The sequence below is a fragment of the Struthio camelus genome, chromosome 1 (assembly GCF_040807025.1).
Source record: "Struthio camelus isolate bStrCam1 chromosome 1, bStrCam1.hap1, whole genome shotgun sequence".
Taxonomy (NCBI): domain Eukaryota; kingdom Metazoa; phylum Chordata; class Aves; order Struthioniformes; family Struthionidae; genus Struthio; species Struthio camelus.
In genome coordinates this window covers 92,551,958-92,567,625 of record NC_090942.1, presented here as the reverse complement: position 1 = coordinate 92,567,625, position 15,668 = coordinate 92,551,958, and the positions used below count along the sequence as shown (strand labels likewise).

The window sequence follows — 15,668 nt, the reverse complement described above, 5'->3', positions numbered from 1 at the left end:
GTAGCAACCCCCCCCCCCACCACCACCACCACCCCTCACCTTAGCAATTCAGCGTAACTGCTAGTCAGGACACCTTGTTTCACTTCCTCACAGTTGCCACCGTTGAGCTGACTGCGCAGTATCCTTGTAGCGCCTCACCACTCCCACTCTCCTCTTGCCAGGTCAGATAAATTTTGGAAACAGCTGTCCTCTTCTACAGCTAACAAAGGTGAAACAGGAGAAGCTGGAGGACAGCAAACAGGAAGCAGGAACTTTTGCACCCAGGCGTGAGCAGCGCCATCCCCTGTGGTAGCTGGGGTAGACAGACCTTACCCCAGTGCTGCAGCCTGCAGAGCCCCCGCCCCAGATGTGTGGCACAAGCCACGCTGTGTTTCAGGCCTGTCCCAAATCCATAAAGCAGTAGAAGCCTCAGGATCACTGAAACCTCTCCACGCAGGAAAACAAAGTATGAACGAAAGGTGCTGTGTTTATGGCAGAGTTTTTTCCCCCCCATTCCATTTAAGAAAAACCATAAACTGATGTGTGTGTTTGAAATGCAGCCATAGAGCAGCTGGACCACGCGTGACAATTGGTGACTAACGCAGGTATCTGCTTCCCTTCAGCTTGCCCAGCCTTCGCCCACTGCTGGACATCAACTATTTGCCTGTAACAGATATGAGGATAGCGCGGACCTTTTGTTTCACGAATGAAGGGCAAGCTTTGTACCTCAGCTCTCCCACAGAGATCCAGCGCCTGACATACAGCCAGGAGATGTGTGACAACCTACAGGTAGGGTTTCAACCCTTACATGTTTGCTTGCCTTTGTGTTTGTGTGGGAGGGCCAGCAGCCTGCCCAGTGATCTCAGCATGTGCGAATTATCAGGTTATCTGGAGTGGCACATGTGTACTGGTGAAGTTCTCAAAGCAACATTTCATACCAGTCTATGATTTGTACTCAGAAGAGAAATTATGAAATGGTTTAAAAAAATTAGCATTACCAGAGATGATAACCTGGTGTCTAATAGCAAGCAGACATGTTGGTGAAAAAGACTTTTCTTCTAGTATTTTTAAGTGAGGTCTGTGCTGCAGGAACAGGACAGACAGATAGATGCCTTTCTGCTTGCCTCGTGTGAATCACACTACAGAGGCAGAGTTGGGGTGAGCAGCTCAGCTGCTATTGGGACTTTGTCATGATACTGTCACCTTGCCCTGGCTTCTGTGCCCTAGGGGCTGGCCTGAGTCCACAGCCTGCCCTCACGTAATTGCAATTTCTGCTGGCTCTCTGCATGGCCACATTTGAACCCAAATGGGACTCACCACAGCCTGCTTCTCTCAAGAGTCCCACTATATCAAAGACCAACAGTTTAAAAATGACTGAAGGGGAAGTTACAAATTTATAGTGGCTACAGCAATTGGTATCAGCATGTATCCAACTGCACAGAAACTGCCTTAGTGAAGATAGTATTTTGCATGTTTTATCATTTCTTATTTTACTCTAAAAATATCTTCATACCTGCAGCATTCAGTAGACAGGTGGAGCACAGGAGAAGCCAATATATTTACTATCAAAAATAAGCTTTATTTAAATATATTTTTAATTATTTACTGTTGTTTTCACTCCAGTAATTGGTACAGCCCCTCCCCCCCTTTTCTTTTGGCCACATAAGCAAAGCATCTCTGGTTGTACATTAAAATACAGTAGCTATGGAGATAGTCTAATTAAAATCATTTAATTTGAGCAAAAGGGCTTTACATTATTTTTATTTATATATATATATATATAAAATGAAAATGCAAATTAAAATGTCATTTACAGAAAAGCAGGCTTTGTAAGAGGTTAGAGGGAGACACATCCATAACAAAAGGAAAAAAAAAGAATAAGTTTAGGCGATGTAATTAGCAGTGACCGAGGATAGAAAAATAAAAGCAATGGTCCTGCCAGCACTCACTCTGCCCTAGGGAATAGCATGTGCTGAGCTGCTCAGATCACATCACAGCATCATCTATCTCGAGACTGAAGAATCACTGTGAGGACTGAGCATTACATGCAAGCTTATGTTCGTTGGAAAAGAGATTATTTTGCAGGGAACCAATTGTGAAATTATCGAAAGGGTTGATCAGTGTGTCTTGGATAATGGGCCTATAGCTAGAGGCTGTTATAAGCCACATATTTTATTAACCTTAATAGGGCCATACAACAACAGAAGGGAACTGCAGCCCTGGCTTTTCTGTACTGCCATACTGTGGCTGCTCACAGCTTGGCTTTCATGCAGAGAGGCTAGTTAAAGGCTTGCACAGTCACTATCCCTGTTCAAAAAAGCAGATGCTCCAACACCACCTACTATCTAGCAAAATAAGCCAAGCTGCGTGAGCGATTCCACTTACTTGGGCTCAAAGCACTACACTAATTCTTCTCCCTATAGCAGGTGACTGTGCAAAGGAGCAGTACGTGTGAGTCACGGCTCTGTCCGAGGCACTTGGCTTCCCAGGAGCCTCGTGCTCTGTGCAGCACAACAGCTGCCTCTGCCTAGCGAGGCTTGGCTGTGCAAACACAGAGCTGAGCACCAGGGCAGCAACTGGCCTTGTAGCACAGCCTCATTGGGTTCAAACACTAACGGGGCTCCATGCTTTTTCAATCCATCAGTTTTATTCTGCAGCGCTCACTTTCCTAATACTCTTGCAAATAAATAAATCTGAGCCTGAGATTGGCTCTAACGTGGTTTGACTGCTCCAAAACCTGTGGCGCCATGACAGTGCCTTCAGACAGGCTTATTTAGCATTACTGATGGCATTGCCAAAATGCACAGTAGCAGCGCAGGGGGATAGAGGTTTTAGGTTTATTAAAAATAGAAAACAGGAAAAAAAAAACAAAAAAAACCAAACAACTCCACAATGAATGGTTAGCAAGCACTGAACTCACGTACACTACAAAGAGAAAGGAGAGTAAATGCCCTGCTTGCCTGGATAATCACTACAGCAAAACACATACTTCACAACAAATTGTTTATTCAATTACAGTGTTGCCTCTGCTGTTCCTAAGCAAAATGTGATCGTATCAATTACTGACATTTCGCTCTGTGTATTGCTTATAAAATGTTTTCTCTGTATTAACAAACATGAGACGAGGCAGTGACAAAGTGAGTTCCTGTGAAAGCATACATGACTCTGGTTAGCCGCTCTCGCCCCCCCCCCCCCAATTCACAAATGTTTCATGCTTGATACTGCTCTTCATGCAACAGACATAACTAGTGGACTAGATCCAATGTATGTAGTTCTTTCATCTAATCCAAATGAAGACAACCCCCTATAACAACTTTCACCTCACTTTTTTTGTTGTTGTTGGTTTTTTCCCCTACATGGACTTGTATCTGACTCTGCTAGGACATGCTTGGGGATTTGTTTACTCCTGTGGAAACACCAGAAGCCCAAAACAGAGGCTTTCTCAAAGGACTTTTTGGAGGAAGTGGACAAGCTTTTGACAGAGAGGAGCTTTGTAAGTGCTTCTTCTTTTGCAGCAATTAACATGTGATTCCCCTGCCCTTCTCACCTAGGACTGGAGAGGTACACAAGCTTTCTATCAATCACTGATGAAAAAAATAAAGCTGACAGCATGAAGAAAGGGGAGGGTCCTTAGTTGCCTCATCTGTGAGTCCTTCTCCTCAGCAGACTCAGAGCAGCTGAGTAGGGGCCCATGACTGCCCTATTGCTGTGCAAGTGCCAAGGCACCTAGTGTCTTCCCTTGCTGGAGAGCCAAGTGCTCCACCTGTGCTATCCGCACATCAAACAGCATCTCTGCTGCAACACTGGAGCTCAAGGGAGAGACGCACTGACAGAGCCAGGGCAGACGGCTCATTCCCTTCTCTTTGTTTCAACTTTGCAGTTGGTGAGGCCACGGCTGGAAAAGCCTCTCGCAGTCTTGCCCAGCACATCCCTGGATCAGGGGGGATCGAAGGTGTGAGAGGAGCTGCAGGAGGAGTTATTGGGGACTTGACTCGTGCACGCATTGCCCTTGATGAGAGAGGACAGAAACTGGGAGAACTGGATGAAAGGACTGCAAGCATGATGGCCAGCGCAGAGGCATTTTCCAAACATGCACATGAGGTAGGGGCCCTGGCACTACATCCCCTAGAACCAGGAACACGCTTACCTTCAGACATTCAAGCACTGTTCTCCCCCTGGCCCCCCCCACCCGACTCAGTCATGTTGTTTTACGTCTGCTTGCTTTCGCTTATGCAACATTCTTCCTGCCCCACACAATGGGAAGCTCAGCATAAAAACCTTTGGCACGCACCTGCCTCTCAAGTTTTCCTAAATGAGCATCCACCATTAGCCTCTGAATTTAGAATGGGACACTTCTCAACCTTTGTCACTAATTCACCATGACTTTTTTTTTTTTTTTTAAAGCCACTTGTTGCAGCAGATCTGTTGCAGTAGGGCATAAAACACCTACGCACAACACGGTGGTATAGTTATTATAGCGCAGGCTGGCTAGCACAGACAGCGTCTGTGTTTACAGATGGCAACAGAATGCTCTTCCATGTCCTGGTGCTAAGGTTGGGAACCAACTAAAGCGATTTTCTTTGAAAATAAAACAATGATGTTAAATAATACTTACTTCCCATAATGCATGTTTTTCAACTATCTGTACAGCTAGTTTAACATGTGTCTCATCTCTGGACAAGACCTTCACCTTTTGTTGGCTGTTGCAAGTGTGAAGCAAAAATTGTCAATAGGAACTTGCCCTGAAACTCTGAAAAAGTTTATATATTTAGGACATATCTACTATGCTCCATAGGAGGGTTATTCCATAGGAGTAAAAAGCAAGTCTCTGCTGATTCCTACTCATCTGCAAAAAGTACAGAGGTGAATTAGTTAAAATTCCGCAGGAAAAAAATCTTTTTAAGGAACAGGAATAACAGGTAAGTCTTTTTTGTAGAAATATAACAACTATGAAATTAAAAGTCTCTCAGCAGAATCAAGACCTGGTGATACAGTAAAGCATTGTGTTCATGTTTCTTTTTTAAACTTACAAGTTTTGTGACAGTTAATTGACCCAAGTCATTTGTGATACTAGAGTAGTAGGCTTGTATCAACGGCTTTATCATATGCAGGGCACTGTTTTATATCCCTCTTTGTATTTGTTTCCCATTTCTGTAGGTGATGCTGAAATACAAGGACAAAAAATGGTACCAGTTTTAGACTTTTGGAGAAGCTACTTGTGGCTTTACTAAGAATGCTGTTCAGGGAACCAACATTCATTCCTAGATATACCAGGCGCTGGCCAGAAACAACTATTTTTCTCCTAGAAGATGTTTTCCTGTTACTCAGTTGGATTCATCACAGTTGGCACCAAGGAGAAATTTTACAGACCACGAGATGAAAGCCAGAATCATGGGGGTCCTACTCCAACACTTAGCTTATGCAGCAGCCAATTTTTTTCCCCAAGTGGAACTCAACGAGCACTGTGGCATGTAGTTTTTCAGAAGCTGTAGGTATGAACTGAATGGGGAGTGTGTCTGGTTAAAAATATTCTGTACAAACTAGAATGTTAATGCACTTATAAAACTTGCATGTCTAATTGACAACTTAAAAAAAAGAAAAAGAAAGCATGTTGTGACCGAAGGGAAAAAAAAAAGGATTTATTTCTAGTCTGAGCAAAAAAATTACTTAAACATCAAAAATCTTTATTTTTAAAATGACATTACAAAAAGACAGTACCTTTCAAGCATGTTTGCTACTGTTCTCAACAGAAAAGTGAGTTGAGCTGCATATTCTTATCTGCTATTTATTTTCCTTGAAAAACCTAGCTTGAAATCAGTGCTGTTTAATTCCTAGCAGAAAAATAAATAACTTCAAAATCCTGTGCCCAAAATTACAGCTTTTTCAAGTAGCAAGACAGGCACTAACTGAAATGTCATTTAAACATGAGAGTAGACAGTTTATTTGCAAGCCAGAGCACATGAAATGTCATCCTTATCTGTAAAATGTGCTCTAGATTCATCTCAGTTGTCCTTGAAGGGGGCTATGGCATTTTTCATCCTAGTAGTTTCTGTATCACTTGGTTGCCTTATTTCTCAGTAGTAGGAAGAGAAGACAAGCTTATGAAATCACTTTTGAATTTAGCAAAGGAAAGGTGGAAAACAGTGCTACAAGGTGGAGAGTCCCGTTGATTTCTGCTCAATATAGCTGCTCAGCAGCTTGCAGAACAGGGACTTTCCTTAAGTAGTAGGTTGAAATTACGCTAAGGAAACTGCAGTGTAACCCCCGTAAAGCTGGTGGCCAGAAATCACAACAACAAGACTAAAAGATGGGCCTGGGGAGGAGCGTGAAAAACAACTGTCAGCATATGGCATCGCATTGGCACATACGTATATAACACCACAGGTGCGTGGCAGTTAGATTTTCTGCTCCCATTGCTAAAAGTAATTTGCTTCTGCCTCAGAGTGGCTTGTTTGGTTTCTACAGTGAACTCTGCAGAAAACTCACCAACTTGCAGATACAGAAGAGAACAGTAAATAGCACCTACTACCTATTACCATGAACAGACTCCTATTCCACATGAGTATGTTGCAGTTACAGGAGCCTACAAGATCCTGACTTTCACAGAGGCCAAACATGAAGTTAGAAAAATTTTCCACAACTAGCTTCGAAACAAGGCACTCAAGGCCTGTTTTCATGTACCTGGACGTAAGTTCAAATTAGAAAAGGAGAGTGAGGAAAAGCAGCATTAAAAATTTTTCTGAGAAGAGAAACAGCCTCTGTCCCTTCAAGGAGTCTTGACTGACACTTGGATGCAGACAGAGACAGCTCCACTCCTAACTAGATCTTAACTTCAGTGATATTTGCATCATGCTAGTGTCAGATGAGCTCGCTCTCAAAAGATGCCTTCCGCACACCTTTCATTTTCCTTTAATAAAATGGAGCCCAGGAAATTGTACAGCGCTGCAGCTTCCAGAGGTCTGCCTTCACCATCAGCCCAGCCGTGCAAGTTAGAGGGACAGAACAGATTTGAGATGTTACGTTTTAAATTCACGTTGTAGCACAACAGAAATTCTGGGCTTTACAGGATTTTTACATTTCTCTGAGGACAAAATCAAAATTACAGCTCTGACAGCTCTAGCTCAACTGGAAATGTGACAAGACAAGTTTCTCTCTTTGTCATGCAAAAAACTGCACTATAATTGTAGAAGCTAAAGAACGAAGATAGTAGAAACTTGTGGGGAAAAAGGTCAAAGTCTAAGCAATGCCTAAGTCTGGGTTTCTGCTCAGAATTAAGGAGTTGTAATTGCCCATGACCGAACAGGATGTCTGTGTGTTCCAGGAAACTGCAAACTCACCACTCTGATGCCAGTATGAACCAGGTTGAGGAACTCCTTCCTGATCACAGAACTGGTCACTTGCATATGATGAAGAATCACTGTAACTAGGCATCTAGACTGGCAGACAAATGAGAACATTATAGCAATTCTATTTTCTATGTTAATGTACATTCACTCTGCCTATACTCTGGCCACTACTCTTAAAACACTGATCTCTGGGATCATTTCATGCACCTGATCCTTCAAACCCCCCAACCAGCTTTATAGACCTTATTCTTCCTAGGTTCTCTGCTTCTACAGAGAAGCTAAGTAGTCTTCAATGAAATCAAGTCAAGGCCATTCCACCTGAGTTTGGGCCGTAACCAGCCCTATACTTGCTTCTGCACTTAGCATAGTGCAGATGAAAAGGCTGTTTCCAATTTAAGTATAACGTGAAGACCCATGATGACAGAGCCAGTTTCCAAATTAGTGTAACCTGTCAACTTCTAGAAAAGCAGCCCAGGTGAGTGCTAGCACCTCGTGGTAAGGCAACAGTTGGTACACTTAAATGACAAGGTAGCTACTAGTTCTATGTTACATGTTCAGTAGGTTGTACCTCGTGTATGTTGCTAATATTGCAAAGGTCTTCATTTCCTTGATCTCAGTGGAAGTGTCTTCAGGCTGGAGCTAGAGTGCAATCACTCATTTGAGTCAGATGCAAAAAAAAACAAAAACAAAAACAAAACAAACAAACAAAAAAAAAACTAAGCGCAACTTTTAAGCAGCATGCCCAGAGAGAAAAGTATCTTCAATAAGTCATTTACACCATGTCTGACTTGCTTTGGCAGCGGTCTCTAGCTTAACAACAGGGAAAAAGCCTGCCAGTAGACTTTGATGTGCATTTTTATGCAACAGAAAAATGAGAATTTAGCATCCCTCTAACTTGCAATTTTTAATAATAGACTCTTTTAAGCAACTTTTCTCTAGTACTCCTCATCAAGTCACAGCTGTATCTTGCTTTCCACCCTTACCTATTTTACATATTTCCAGACAGTTACAAATTACCATTTCTGTTAAGTTCACCACTTGTGACTCTAATTATCAATTTTCTTGTAGTCTGTAGAGATCCGAAAAGTTGTATATGTTTGTATATAGAACATTCTATATATAAAAATATATATATATATGTAATGTACATGTTGTATAAGTTTGTTAGTGCACACTGTTAAATGCTTTCTATCAAGATTTACCATGTATGTGAGGAAAAAAAAAAAAAAAAAAAAAACAACCTTCACTTAAAAACTTCAGTGAGGGAAGAAAACTCTTGCCTGGTTGCTTTCTTGTGAAATGAGGGGGAGTGTGGGATTTTTGAAAGGCCTGACCTGAACTCTATTAAAGACTATTAATGAAAGTAATAAAGATGCCTCATTCAGAGTGACAAACACAGCATCTGACTTTACTTGCTGTAAGAAAATTAAGGACACTAGCTGTCACTGTGTATGTTGGAATCATGTGCTTTCACCTTTTCCACTAAGACAGCACCAGCTCAAGCAAAACCTTAAACTTCTGAATCCTGTTACCAGAGACCAGACTGGCTATAAATACTTCTTAAATTTAAAATGTTTTTTTGTTCATTTGGATACTTTTCTCGCTCCCATTAATGTATACAGGAGCTCTCTATCCCAACCGCATCTGAAAACCAAATACATAGAACTTGCAAGAGCACACATGTACCGCTGGTCAAACCCAGAGATACTTACCCTTATGCAGAGAGCTGTAGATAGAAGGAGTATATATTAAATTAGATTCTTTACATGGCAGTAAGCAAGTCTTCAATGAAGTACAAGCTATGTTTTTTTTAAAAAAAATTCCATTCCATTCCTAGAGTTTTAAATTCAGCTTCAAATTTTGAATTAAAAGGTAAGCTAAAGGAAATACTGACTATCAATCAATCAGGTTTGTTTTTGTATAATCACATATTCTTTAAATGATTTTTTTTTCAGTCCTACCATTCAACTATTTACATTTTGAATAGAAGTGAGCAGACTGCACCCCATCAATTAGACATTCTCTGCGTTATCAGAATATAGCTTCTTACATAAATATTTAAGAGAGATTCTATTTATTTACTGCACTTATTGTATAAAGTTATCACACAGAAATTCTCTGAAATAGTTTACATATGCTTTTTCACAGAAGCCATCTCACACCCAAATATGTATAATAGAATGAAAATACACGTACAAAAATATTTTTTAATATATAAGAAGTGAAAAAATATTGCAGCTTAAATAACAGCTGTAATAAACCTCAGGACTTCTCCATTTATAAAGAGTGTGTATTGTAACAAACAGAGGCAAAAAAGCCAGATTGCATTTAATTACGCTCCCCTTAAATACCCTGGCGCTCCTCCGTCATTTTCCACAACCTAATGGTGAACTCAAGCACAGTATACTTCAGTCCTGAATGTTTTTTGCCTTGGTAGGGGCTTAGTAAGTACACACTCTCGCTCATTAAGGAACTACGTGTGGCCGTTTGTAGTCAACTCTTCATGTAGGTGTATAAGCAATAGTCAGGTAAATGAATGTTTTCATTCATGTGTTTTGTTTTGTGAGTAAATCAACAAATCAAACATTGTACTTTTTTTAAATAGCAACCAATTCAGATTCAGTGTCAAGGAAGCGTGGACAGGTTATACGTGGGTTTTGTTAACAAGTCATCACCTATATTTCAGAATGGCGACATCTGGGGTGAGCCACACAAGCCTGTGCTAATCGTTTCCTTTTTCCATGGGTATCCTAAATCAACATCATAAAGGGAAAAATAAGGCACCTTTGACTGAAGCTGTTTTGAGTCCCCAATAAAAATTAAAATAATAAATAACTAAATAAATATACAGGAAAGAAAATAAAGGAAAGATTGATATTATTAGTTGGTGTAGGTCTCTTTTTTTTTTTCCAACCCTCACCCCTAGATTCTTTATAGTAGTTCAAAAGGTGCCTGGTATATGTAACAGCTTTGGATAGACTTTACACTACTAACTCACTCACTCAGGAATTCGGAAAATGCAGCCACAGCTGTTACTGCAGTCAGACAGACCACATCCCTTCCTCTAACAGCTCAGACAGGAACAAAACCCAAACCCTAGCTAATGTTCTTATGCTTTACTCTCTGTAGCTCATATTGCTAATATCAGTCTTCAGGACTTATCAGCCTTGTACCTGGATTTCCTATTTTACTGAGCATACCCTTCAGGTCACCTCCACCTCAACGTTAAAAGCAGCCTATTTACAAGTGGAAATATACTGCTCTTACCTGACATGTAAATGCAGAAGTTCCAGATCACTGTCAATTCTTTCTGTGCATCAAGCCACCACACAAGCCTCAGACCCTTTCCTCCTCCTCTCAGGAAGGATCACAGAATGGTTGCGGTAGGAAGGGACTTCTGGAGATCATCTGGTCCAACCCCCCCCCCCCAACCCCGCTCAAGTAGGGTCCTCTAGAGCATATTTCCCAGGATCGCGTCCAGGTAGGTTTTTGAATATCTCCAGGGAAGGAGACGCCACAAGCTCTCTGGGCACCCTCACAGGAAAGAAGTTTTTCCTCAGGTTCAGATGGCACTGCCTGTGGTTCTGTTTTATGCCCGTTGCCTCTTGTCCTGTTGCTGGGCACCACGGAGAAGAGGCTGGCCTCATCCTCTTGACAGCCCCCCTTCAGATACTTTGTAGACGTTGATGAGATTCCCCCCTCAGTCTTCTCTTTCCAGGCTCAACAGGCCCAGCTCTCTCAGCCTTTCTTCATAGGAGAGGTGCTCCAGTCCCCTAACCATCTTTGTAGCCCTCCGCGGGACTCTCTCCAGGAGTGCCATGTCTCTCTTGTACTGGGGAGCCCAGAACTGGACACGGTATTCCAGGTGAGGCCTCACCAGGGCTGAGGAGAGGGGCAGGATCACCTCCCTCGACCTGCTGGCAACACTCTGCCTCATGCAACCCAGGAGACCCTTGGCCTTCTTGGCCACAAGGGCACACTGCTGGCTCATGCTTAACTTGTTGTCCACCAGCACTCCCAGGTCCTTCTCGGCAGAGCTGCTTTCCAGCAGGTCAGCCCCCAACCTGTCCTGGAGCATGGGATTATTCCTGCCTAGGTGCAGGACCTTGCACTTGCCTTTGTTGAACTTCAGGAGGTTCCTCTCCGCCCACCTCTCCAGCCTGTCCAGGTCCCGCTGAATGGCAGCACAGTCTTCTGGTGTGTCAGCCACTCCCCCCAGTTTAGTATCATCAGCAAACTTGCTGAGGGTGCACTCTGTGCCTTCATCCAGGTCATCGATGAATATATTGAACAAGACTGGATCTGGTACTGACCCCTGGGAGACACCGCTAGCTACAGGCCTCCAGCTAGACTCTGCGCCACTGACCACAACCCTCTGAACTCGGCCATCCAGCCAGTTCTCAATCCACCTCGCCGGCCACTCATCTAGCCCACACTTCCTGAGCTTCCCTAGGAGGATGTGATGGGAGACAGTGTCCAAAGCCTTGCTGAAGTCCAGGTAGGCAACATCCACTGCTCTCTCCTCATCTACCCAGCCAGTCATCCCATCAGAGAAGGCTATCAGATTGGTCAAGCATGATGTCCCTTTGGTGAATCCATGCAGACTACTCCTGATCACCTTCTTGTCCTCCAGATGCTTAGTGATGACCTCCAGGAGGAGCTGTTCCATCACCTTTCCAGGGAGGGAGGGGAGGCTGACAGGCCTGTAGTTCCCTGGCTCCTCCTTCTTGCCCTTTTGGAAGACTGGGGTGACACTGGCTTTCTTCCAGTCCTCAGGCACCTCTCCTGCTCTCCAGGACCTTTCCAAGAGGATGGAGAGTGGCCTAGCCATAACATCCGCCAGCTCCCTCAGCACTTGTGGGTGCATCCCATCGGGGCCCGTGGATTTGTGGATGTCAAGTTTGGACAAATGATCTCTAACCCGATCCTCCTCCACCAAGGGAGAGTCTTCCTTTCTCCAGACTTCCTCTCCTGTCCCCAGGTTCTGGAATTCCTGAGGACTGGCCTTAGCAGTGAAGACTGAAGCAAAGAAGGCATTCAGCAACTCTGCCTTCTCTATATCCTTCATTACCATTCAGCAGTGGGCCAACATTTTCCCTAGTCTTCCTTTTGCTATTGATGTATTTGAAGAAGCCCTTCTTGTTGTCCTTGACATCCCTTGCCAGATTTAATTCCAAACGGGCCTTAGCCTTCCTTGTCGCATCCCTGCATACTGTGACAATGATGTCCCTATATTCCTCCCAAGTGGCCTGTCCCCTTTTCCACGTTCTGTGTACTTCCTTCTTCTGTTGGAATTTTGCCAGGAGTTCCTTGCTCATCCATGCAGGTCTCCTGCCCGCTTTGCTCGACTTCTTACTCAGAGGGATACACTGCTCTTGAGCCTGGAGGAGGTGATACTTGAATATTAACCAGCTTCCTTGGACCCCTCTTCCTTCTAGGGCCCTACCCCATGAGATTCCCCTAAGTAGGTTCCTGAAGGGGCCAGAGTTAGCTCTCCTGAAGACAGAAGCAAGCTTATTTAAGGGCAATTACCAATAATAAAATACAGTTGCTCTGTGAGTAGAGGCTCAAAAGCATCAAAGCTACTGAACTACTAGTTCACCCACTCTCTTTTCAGCCACAAATTTGTAGGAAAAAAGGTCAGGAAAGAACTCTACAACTCTCTTGCTGATGGCTGCAAGTAGCATGGGAGAAAAGCAAGAGGACTAGATCTGATTACTAGCACGTTATTTTTTGTCACATGCCTCTCTCTCCCACCGTTACCCAACTAAAAGAAAGTGCACAGAGCACTGCTAGTAGGAACCAATATAAGGAAAGAAAGTTCCAGCAAAAAAACAGACCAAGACTGTTAGCCATACATAAAGAAAAGGACCAAGCAGCTGTCTTGAACATCAGTGGCAGGTGTTCATGCTACTGAGTCTACAGAATTTCTGCCTGATACCGCAAGGGGCTCAGAACATGCACTTTGGTTCCAGTTGTAGGCTGAATGGGAATTTGAATCATTTTGACCAGAAAGCAGATATGAACTGAATGGAACAGGGCTACTCAAGCACCTAAGGGCATTAGCTCTCTGTGTGAAGAGGTGGCTTGTGCTGGTTCACACAATGTGAAGACAACGTGTTCCTGGTGACCACAGTGATTTGTTGTTATTGGGTCCTATCCCACTTTATTTTGTTAGACAGAGACCTACCTAGCGGTCCATCAGCCAGGCAAAGGCAGAGCAGGGCACAGTGCAGAACTAGGCTGCAGTAGCAATTCTGTGTGTGCTGAGTGATGACGATGCAGCAGTAAACATAATTCCTGCTCCTCTCTGCAGTGTTCATCCGCCATAAAGTCCTCATCTTCTTGAGCTGCTGGACCACACATGATATTGTGCATGCTGTGCAGCGCCAACAAACAGAAGTGGACTGCAAAGAGAGAGACACCCAGAGAAGTTGAGGTGCAACACAGACACATCGCGTTCTGTCTACAAGAATGCAAACAGTAACCTGCACAGGGGTTAACAGGTCCTGAGTTACAAGAAAACCCAGTTTCCAACTCTCTGTTGGCCTAGGCCCAACGGGGGGGTGGGGGAGGGGAAACAAAAAATAAACATGCCAGCATCCAACCCCCTTTTGGCTTGCCTCCCAACTTCAGAAAAGAATAGGTATCATCTTCAGCTCAACCGAAAGCAGCGCCCCTGCTTACCTTACCTAAGTCTCTTCTGCTTCCCCTGCTTAGTCTCATTAATAGTTAACATCTAATCAGAAATAAGGAATGTGAATAGCAGCAGTCAGGCAACAGCTCAGAATCAATTCAAATACTACAGGAATTCGCAGGAGAATGCAGGAGGAAAATATTGAAATGTGCCAAGAAACAAGCAACTCAAATTACAGTAACTCTAGTGAGGCCTGAAATACAGCACAGGTGTATCACTGCATGACATCAAGGAACAGGAAATCATTAGGCCATGTGAACTGATAATGAATCCAACGCAGCATCTCTACAGGCAGAGCACACAAATGTTCAGACACCAGGGTGCCAAGGCTCAGATCTGTTAACAACAAAAGCTTTAATAAGCTTGGAAAAGAAAAGAAACAACTGTTTATCACCTGAATGATGTGGGCAAAGATCTCATCTATCAGGGCGACAAAGGTGGTAAAAAAACACAGTGGTGTAGAGGGCAGAAATGAAAAATACGCACACGAGAGAGAGGGGGGGGGAGGGAGGGAGGGAGAGAAAGAAAAATCACAGTGCAAAGTGAAGAATGAAACAGAAGTACAAGAGAGGAAAGAAGGTCAAGGCAATGCTGAGAAGGGCAGTCAAGGCATCATTACCTAGTGCTCTGACTTGATACCATGTGTCCATTTTGCTGCACAACAGGCAGGTGGTAGATCAAAGTCCAGGATATGGCCTTTTGCTGCAAGCCCCATTAACACCTTTTAAAACTAACAATGTTCTTGCAGCCTCAGCGCCAGGCACTTCTGATCTCAGGATAATGGCTGCCCTGAAAGCACCACATCTGAAGTTAACAAGTTCAAGCATGCTATCAGGCTGTTCAAAGCCAAGCATGCATCATCTCAGCTCCTGTTATAAAGGAAACGTCAAAAAGACACTTCTTAGAAAGGATTCAACAGAAGTTCAGAAATGAGAGGAGAGAATAATTAGGGACCTGAAAATTTCTCACAGGAGGCAAGAACGGAAAGACTGTTTACTTTGGGCAAGAGACATAAAGACGACGTGAAGAAGACAGATGGGCAGCACCTTACCTCCCTTCCTCATAACATAAAAGGGCCATGTAATAAAAAGAATAAAATTTAGGGTCAGGTACTGTGTGGAGTTAACAAAAACAGCTGAAGTCGTACAATTAATGCAACAATCTGGAAAGGAAATTAAATCACGTGCAGTGAGGCTTAGCCAAACCTGAAGGTATCGGTGGGGAGGTAACACCAAATATACACAGATTAATTCCCTGTGAGCTGCTTCTTTGCCTCTTCCTCTGAAGCACCTGATCTTGCCTGCTGACCTTAGTGAGTCTCAGGACTGCCTCGGTATGATGAGCCCAGATTACTAGAAAAACTTTGTACCTGCTCACTGGGACAGAAAGACACTGAGGCAAAGCACAAGGTCAAATCTGAGCAATTTTTAGCAACGCTACTAACAGGCATTGTACGAGGCTTCCCTATGAGACTGGTCTCTGAAGGGAAGGAAGGGAGAAAGAGAGTCACATGTCACCCACTGTTCAGTGAAATATCATTAATACAACAAATCTCAAACACACCTGCAAGCTGTCACTTGTGCTGGTCTGACCCAGATGCTTTTCTTAGGAGCGTATGATTTGGAATTAAGTTCTTAAGAGATCAA

General features: G+C 43.5%; 1 protein-coding gene across 10 annotated transcripts in view; it reads left to right on the top strand.

Moving 5' to 3' along the window:
- STXBP5L (syntaxin binding protein 5L) overlaps positions 1–7,996 on the top strand; it is a 194,597-nt gene extending 186,601 nt beyond the window's left edge. For all 10 annotated transcript variants that reach the window (XM_009689641.2, XM_009689643.2, XM_068957926.1 and 7 more), the window contains 4 exons: positions 603–768; positions 3,361–3,472; positions 3,860–4,080; positions 5,137–7,996. In XM_009689641.2, coding sequence (XP_009687936.1) covers positions 603–768; positions 3,361–3,472; positions 3,860–4,080; positions 5,137–5,178 — 541 coding nt within the window. In that variant the 3' untranslated portion in view covers positions 5,179–7,996. The remainder of the gene's footprint in view (positions 1–602; positions 769–3,360; positions 3,473–3,859; positions 4,081–5,136) is intronic.
- The last annotated feature ends 7,672 nt before the right edge of the window (positions 7,997–15,668 follow it).